At 55.6% G+C, this 7,319-nt stretch overlaps 3 protein-coding genes across 3 annotated transcripts in view; 1 reads left to right on the top strand and 2 right to left on the bottom strand.

The window, feature by feature from the left end:
* Positions 1-3,112, top strand: part of GUITHDRAFT_66127 (hypothetical protein) — a gene marked incomplete at both ends in the record, with an annotated part of 4,497 nt that extends 1,385 nt beyond the window's left edge. The window contains 10 exons of the mRNA XM_005838025.1: positions 273-347; positions 494-624; positions 1,005-1,047; positions 1,102-1,146; positions 1,576-1,642; positions 1,975-2,073; positions 2,199-2,267; positions 2,455-2,494; positions 2,625-2,698; positions 2,969-3,112. Of these exons, the coding sequence (XP_005838082.1) occupies positions 273-347; positions 494-624; positions 1,005-1,047; positions 1,102-1,146; positions 1,576-1,642; positions 1,975-2,073; positions 2,199-2,267; positions 2,455-2,494; positions 2,625-2,698; positions 2,969-3,112 (787 nt within the window). The remainder of the gene's footprint in view (positions 1-272; positions 348-493; positions 625-1,004; positions 1,048-1,101; positions 1,147-1,575; positions 1,643-1,974; positions 2,074-2,198; positions 2,268-2,454; positions 2,495-2,624; positions 2,699-2,968) is intronic.
* A 443-nt stretch (positions 3,113-3,555) lies between these two features.
* GUITHDRAFT_103020 (hypothetical protein) lies at positions 3,556-4,421 on the bottom strand (the record flags this gene model as incomplete). The annotated part of the gene is made up of 2 exons (XM_005838024.1): positions 3,556-4,182; positions 4,233-4,421. 2 exons carry the CDS (start codon positions 4,419-4,421, stop codon positions 3,556-3,558), a joined length of 816 nt encoding a protein of 271 aa, XP_005838081.1.
* Positions 4,422-6,419: 1,998 nt separating this feature from the next.
* The window catches only part of GUITHDRAFT_103019 (hypothetical protein), a gene marked incomplete at both ends in the record, with an annotated part of 9,533 nt that continues 8,633 nt past the window's right edge, over positions 6,420-7,319 (bottom strand). Inside the window, 4 exons of the mRNA XM_005838023.1 lie at positions 6,420-6,482; positions 6,683-6,726; positions 6,990-7,038; positions 7,090-7,191. Coding sequence (XP_005838080.1) covers positions 6,420-6,482; positions 6,683-6,726; positions 6,990-7,038; positions 7,090-7,191 — 258 coding nt within the window. The remainder of the gene's footprint in view (positions 6,483-6,682; positions 6,727-6,989; positions 7,039-7,089; positions 7,192-7,319) is intronic.

The following is a 7,319-nucleotide window of genomic DNA, read 5'->3' as shown; positions in this document are numbered from 1 at the left end:
AGACATCAGAGGAGGAGCTGCTAGCTGGCAAGCCGATCTCCCTGGAGCTAGACAAGAGTGTTGGCAAGCTGCATGAAACCTTCTGCTCGCCGGGCAACGTGGAGTTCATGACGCTCGGAGCTTGGGCAGCCACGCCGACGCTGGGAACGAAGCGAAAACATGTGAAAGAAAAGCTCAGAGCGTACCTCGGCGAGCAGCGCTTGGCGGGGGGATGGCGACGGAAGGAGGAGGAGGTGGTGGAGGAGGAGGAGGAGTTAACGATGTGGAGGCAGAGGACTGCGGGTGAGAGGCATCAGAGACCCCAAGACAGGCGAGATGCAGCAAACCGTCACCATGAAGGCGGACAAGTGATGATGATGATGATGATGATGATGATGAGAACCACGACGACAACGATGATCATCATTTTGATGATCATCGTTGGGATGATGATAATGATGATGATGATGATTTGTAAGTCGTTTTGCTCGACCATTCTCATCTTTGTCTTCAGGTACATTAGCTGTGTTCCCGTTCACATCTTCAAGAAACTTGTACAAGCTTGCGATTTCGTTGCCCTCCCTCCTCTCACTGCCAGATCCGCACCAGATCCCCAAGGAGTGGAAGGATGGAACCTCAAAACCAGTCAGTCAGCAAGCAACGTTGACGACGATCATTCTCACGTGCATGCAGGAGGTGGCGAGATTCTTCAACAAGTTGGAGCCTCTAGAAGGGTGAGAAGAGAGCAGAACGAGCATGATTGCAAACGATTCCTTATAGCACCTTGTAGCACCTTCTATCCCTTCCACTCTCTTTCATTCTGATCTTTCTGTTATCCTTCTCCGCTCTGCCACTACTATCTCCTCCTTCTCCCCCTCTTCTTGCTGATCTTTCTTCTTTCTCCTCCTCCTCCTCATCCTCCTCCTCATCCTCGTCCTCCTCCTCCTCCTTCATCCTCCCTATCCAACTGTCTCTCCCCTCGATCTTTCCTTCACTCATCTCCTATCGCTCATCGTCTCTCAGAGTGCCAGTCATCAACCTTCACCTCTGGTTCGACAAGAAGATCGAGTCCCTTGCCAGGTCCGCCTCATCCCTGCCGCCGCTTGCTGACAAAACGAGCAGCGACAAGATGGATCAGCTTCTCTTCTCTCGGTCAAAGTTGCTCAGGTCCCTCTTCCTCCTCCTTCTCCTTCTCCTCCTTCTCCTCCTCCTTCTCCTCCTTCTCCTACTCCTTCTCCTCCTCCTCCTCCTCCTCCTCCACCACCACCACCACCTCCTCCTCCTCCTCCTGCTTCTCCTTCTGCTCCTCCCCCTCTCATTCATCCTGCTACCTCCTCCAACTCCAACTCTTCTCATTCGTCCTGCTCCCTTTCTCCTCCACCACCACTACCTCACCACCTCGACCTCCCCTCCTCCACCACCACCACCTCCTCCTCCTGTTTCCTACCAGCCTTCCCCCAACCTCCCCTCAACCTCCCCTGGCCCTTCCTCCCCCTGCAAGTGCTACCGCTGCTTACACCTCTTCTACCGCCAAGATCGCCTCTTCCTTTCCTTCACGCCTACTTTTCTCCTCCTCTCCCCCTGACTCTCAGGCAGTGTGTATGCCGACATGTCGAACTCCTGCAGAGAATATCACGACCCTGACAGATCCATGCTCGAGCTGGTGAGCATTCCTCCCTCCCCGCTCCCTTCCTCCTCCTCCTTCTCCTCATCCTCCTCCTCCCGTTCTCCTCCAGCTAGGAACCTCCTTTCGTATGCCCCTCCCCCTCCATCCATCGCTCCTCCTTGTTGGTTCTTCTTTCATGGACTGTTGTCACTCAGGTGTTTGCGCCAGCAGCAGCGAAGTTTGGAGGGAAAAGTGCCACAGAGTTCGGTGAGAAGATGAGAACCTGGGAGGAGCAGGAGCAGGAGCAGGAGCAGGAGCAGGAGCAGGAGCAGGAGCAGGAGCAGGAGCAGGAGCAGGAGCAGGAGCAGGAGCAGGAGCGGCAGCAGCAGACGCGGCGTCGTTATAGCCCTCTTACTTGCCTGGCAGGGGAATACGAGGATTGGATTGGAAGGAGTGACGAGGACATTGTCTCTGCGACTATGAAGGAGGTGCTGGAGAAAGAGGAGGAGGAGGAGGAGGAGGAGGAGGAGAGCGGGAAGGGGGAGGGGAGGAGGGGAGGAGGCGTTCAAGATTGTCGAGTAAGTTTTGCTTTGTTATGCTGATATTTCTCCAGCTCGAGATTTTCTTTCCTGAATATTTCGGAGAGGGAGCTGCCAATCCGATCCGATTGAGGAAATACAAGGTTATCATCATGACTCTTCTCCCGTACAATCACCATCGTAAAGCTTTCTCCTTCCTCCTTTCCTTCCTGCACTTCTTCTTCCTTCCTCTTGCCCGCCGGTTGTTTCATGTACTGCCTCCTGCCACACCTCCTCGCCTCTTCGCCCTTGCAGCCTCCGCTTCTTTCCTTCTCCTGACCTCTTGCCAAGGTTGTGAAGACTCCTCTATCGGTCTACTGGTCTAGACCTGGTGAGCGAGCAAGAGAGGGGAAGGAGGGAGGGAGAAAGAAACGAAACGTGGAGGAAGCGGGAGATGCGAGGAGGAGCGAGTAGAGATAGCAAGGCGAGGAGGAGAACTTCTGTAGGTGAGCGGTTGGCAGGCATGCAGAAGAATCGGCCCTCGCAAGTAACTCCGATCTCCAACTTCTTCCTCGGAGGGGACTACACGTTCCAGGTATAACTTCTCCTCCTTCTGCACCACCAACAACTACGCCTCCTCCTCCTCCACCACCACCACCACCACCCCTTTCCTTTCCCCCATCGTGCTTCTGCTTACCATACTCCTTCCCCTCCTCATCCCCCACCATCCCCAGTCCTCTTGCCTCCGCTTCCTGCACTCGTTTCGTCCGCCCTCTCCCACTTCCGCTCTATTCCTACTCCCTCCTGCCCTCGCCTGCCCCTCCCGCCCTCAACCGTAATAAGGGAGGATGACGTTGCATACCAGCGCTACCTCGCAAGCATGGAAGGAGCCGTTCTCTCTGGCAAGCTCGTGGCTGAACACCTCTCTGTACGCTTCCTCTCCTCCTCTCCCTACTCTCCCTCCTCCCTCCTCCCTCCTCCCTCTCCCTCTCCACCCTTCCTCCCCTAGCTGCTGACATCGCTCTCCGCTCCTCTTCTCTCCTGTTCGCATCTCGCGCTCATCACCCTACCAGGCCATTAACGAAGGGCGAGAGTTCCAGGACCCCTGCAGTGTCTTGACCATCCAGAAGGTGTTGCGAGAGGAGGCTGAGATGGAGGGGGGGCGGGGGGATCAGGAGGGGAAGGAGCAGTGCGAGGAGATCAGCAGGGAAAGAAAGAAGAGCGGGAGAGGACACAGAGAAGGATGGGAGAGAGACGAGGAGGAATAATGGAGCAAGAGGAGGAGAAGAGGAGGAGCAAGAGGAGGAATCGCACGCTGCTCTTTGACTTGTTTCAGGGGGACTGGCCGGAGCTCGTCAGGCGAACTAGTTGATCACACTTGTTTATTTAGCAATAGAACAGAATTTACAGCTCGGTGATGATGTACAGGGGGGGGGGCGAAGCCGCCTGCGCTCATGCCCGGGGGAGGAAGAAACTGGCTGGCGAGGCTGATCCCGGGGCCATTCCCCCGAGCACAACTGGCTGACCCTGGAAGCGACCGCTGTCCAGTCCTGACCGGGGAGGGGAGGGGAAGGGAGAGTTGTTGAGGGTCTGCAGCTGCAGCAGCGACTGAATCAGCTCCGAAGTCTTAGAGTAGAGCGCGTCATTGAAAGTCTGCGACGAGGACAGGTGCGCGTTCAGCACAGAGTCCGAGCGGATGGACGGAAGGAGCGCTGGCCTGGCGAGCTGACGGAAGTTTCCGTTAGCTAGCAGGGAGCTCTGCTTGTTCTCCGCCAGCTGTGCCTGTAGGAAGGAAGGCAACTTGCAGTCCTCGACGTTCTTGGGAGAGCTCTGGACCAACTGGAACGAAGGCATGACGGTCTCCAGGGGCTTCCTTCCTTCGAGGGAGGGGGAGGAGGAGGAGGAGGAAGATGAAGATGCGACGTGAGGTGCATCTCGGTCTAGCCTGACGTCTGCAGCCTCCGAATTGTCTGACTCATTGCTGGGGCTTGCGCTCCCGCTCTTCCTAGGGCGCTTGTAAGGCCATCGCTCGATGCCCAATTGTCTGCATGCTCGCTTAATGGCTGCTAGAGAGATGCCCTGAAGAGGAGCGTAAGAAAACGCAGGACGGAGCAAGCGACGAGACTTACCAGGGTCTTTGCAGCTTTCTCTTGAGGGACATCGAAGAGCGAGGTGATGTAATCGATGTCGAAGGTAAGGGGAGCCCTACCCCTCGTCTTGTGTAGCTTCTTCAGATCGCCCTTCTTCGTGCGTGGAAAGATTCGGATCTTGGCCTTTGTTGAGTTGTTGGATGTCCAAGATGACGCCTCTGCTGACATGCTTCTAGCCTGTGCCTCTCCTCGAAGCACTGAGTCAAAACTCCTGGGAATCATCAACTTGTCGTGACTTCGTATGGTTTCGCGTGTGATATCCTTGTATTATTTCCCTGTCCTCTTATCTCCTCGACTTCTCGTCTCCTTGTGTTGTTGAGATATTGTTGTATTCTTGTGTTGTTGTGTTCTTATGTTGATACCTTGCTGTTCTGTCGTCGACTGTGGCAATCTCGTGTCTGGAAGATGTCTTGAACGGAGTTGAGGGTTCCAAGTTAAAGCCTTCTCTCCTTGTCTTTTTTGGGGGGCGGGTCAGTTTTAAATGGGGGTGGGGTAGTGACATACAAGGAAAACCAGGGGTTCGGGAAGGAATACCTTGGGGTACAAAGGGATTTTGCAAGGGGTGGGGGTCATCAAGTGAGTATCGGCTCGTCACCCCCTGACTGGGTGTAAAAGGGTACCCCTGTCACAATTAGAACCCCACCCTCCCATTGAATCTACGTAGCACGTCCTTGCAACAAGTACCCCTGCAAACTATAATTGAGTACCCTTGATATACCCTGAAGTGCATGCACCCCACCGTCATGGATACACTCTTGCTTGTTAACCACCCACACAGAAAAACGACCCCACCCTCGAGTGTTCTTTACAAGATCGAGGGGATGCATGTCTGCGACCCCTCCCAAGGCATTCTTCGAAATCATGTGTTTTCATGTTGTGCTCTGCATCCAACCGATGTAATTTTGGTGTCTTTTCGTGGCAATATGTTTTTATAGCTCGCTCTAAAAATATTTCTTCCCTGGTAGCATCTTCCCCATGGGACATGACCTTGCGGCCCCATCTCTGCCTTTCCCACCACGTACTCATCCGCTCCCACCCCTTTCTTCAGAACCCTACCCTACATGTACCCCTACACTTTCGGTCATATGCGGGGTCATACCTAATTTGATCCTCACCCCCCACCCCCTGTTTCAACTCGGATGCGATTATCTCCGGACTAGTCACTGTCACAGCTATGGTCCCGGGACTTGGCAAGTTGCGAGTCTCCGAGGCTCCGGCGACCCGGCGAGTACGGTAACACTGAGGTGCTTCCGAGTTCCCCGGAGTCGGACCGGCGGCCCGGCCCGGACTTCATCCGTGACCATCGAGTCTCGGATGTTATCGCCCGATGCACTGTGAGTTCAACCGTCAGCAGGATTGCCGGCGGGTTTCAAGTTTGGTTCTCGCTGTCGGAGCGGCTTTGCTGAGTCTTCTCGCCGTTTGGCCTGTGCCAACTCAGTTGACAGATCGGACGGTCGGAGTGTCAGGCCCTGAGGGTCACTGAAGCCTCCTCGTCGGACTCTCCTGATTGTCCTCGTACTGATTTTTAACTTAACTTTGAGTAAAGTACTACTTACTATGATTATCATGCCATTTTCCTGAAGTTCCTCGTACTGAACTGATTTTTGTAACTTAACCGTAACATTGAAGCCTTAACATTGAAACTTGGTGAGTTTTCTTTATTATTGATCCGATTGCTCTCAGGCTGATCGGACGGACTCCCGTTCAACGGTTTGTCCTCGCACTGATCATCGGATTGTCCTCGCACTGATTCAAGTCGGGCCCGCCAGCAAGTCAAGTTGAAACTTCAACCGGCTGCTGCCGGCCCGCATGAAGTATAGTATGATCGGACGTCGGAGGTACCACGGTTTAAGTTACCCCGGCGGGCAGTGCAAGTGACCTTGACCGGCACAGGGGGGGCGAGCCGCCGCCGCGTGGGAGCCGCGGCCAGCCCGGTGACTCGTGACGTTCAAGCCGCCGGGGCGCCCGGGCCCAGCCTGGGCACTGCCACGGTCGGGGGCGAGACTGCCATGAGCGGACTCGGATGATTCAATGAGGATGGAGGACTACTTGTTTACGGTACTTGACAGCAGTCACTCGGAGCTTTAGAACCACTCAAGATCAAGTTCTACATCCCATATTGTTTTCCTTCCCTTCCCCTCCCCATCTCCCTTTCTCCCTTTCCTTCTAGCGCACAGCAGCGTTGCACTGGGGGCAGACGTCCCAGTCGATCTCCACCGGCTCGCCGCACTGTCACAATAGGTGTGAGGGGGGAAGAACGACGAGCAGCTGCAGCAGCAGCGGTAGCGGTAGCGGTAGCGGTAGCAGGAGCAGGAGCAGGAGCAGGAGCAGGAGCAGTAACAGTAGCAGGAGCAGGAGCAGGAGCAGGAGCAGGAGCAGGAGCAGGAGCAGGAGCAGGAGCAGGAGCAGGAGCAGCACGAGTGGGTCACCTCCTCGCAGGCCTTCCAGTTGGTCAGGTCAATGACCTCTTGCTCTACTCGTGGAGTCAGCATACAGCAAGTGCAGAAAAAGAGCAGGAGGAGAGGAAACACGGCAACGAGGGCAGGGAGAGAGGGAAGGAGGGAAGGAGTGAAGGAGGGAAGGAGTGAAGGAGGGAGAAGCGAGGGAGGGAGGGAGGGAGGGAGGGAGGGAGGGAGACAGAGACAAGTCCAACGGAGGTGAACGGAGGGTAGCTGTGAGGGAAAGGGACTGGGAAGAACAAGAAGGAGGGAGAGCAGGGCGGAGGCTTCGGGTCACCTGTAGGCAGAATGTCCGCTTTGCCCAGATCCTCCCCGTCCTTAGGAACCTGAAAGGAAGGGAAGCATGAGATAGGATGAGCGGCACAAAGCTGTCGTACCTCTGAAGCAAACTTCAAGTCCGTTGCCAGCGCCGCCTGCTTCCTATCCTCGCCGTCCTCGTCCTCGTCCGGTCCGAGGTCCTCCGCTTCCGAGCCCTCACCCTGCGATCGAGGAGGTCAGAGGTCGAAGGTGACGGGGAGGGGGGGGGGGGATCACGCAGCAAAAGGGAGGAGGAACGCAAGGAGCCCGATAGAAACGGGATGCATAGCTGAAGGAGGAGCGAGAGGAA

This window comes from Guillardia theta (assembly GCF_000315625.1).
Source record: "Guillardia theta CCMP2712 unplaced genomic scaffold GUITHscaffold_12, whole genome shotgun sequence".
In the NCBI taxonomy this organism is placed as follows: domain Eukaryota; class Cryptophyceae; order Pyrenomonadales; family Geminigeraceae; genus Guillardia; species Guillardia theta.
The sequence above is the reverse complement of the archived record's forward strand: the minus strand, read 5'-3'. Positions and strand labels throughout refer to the sequence as shown.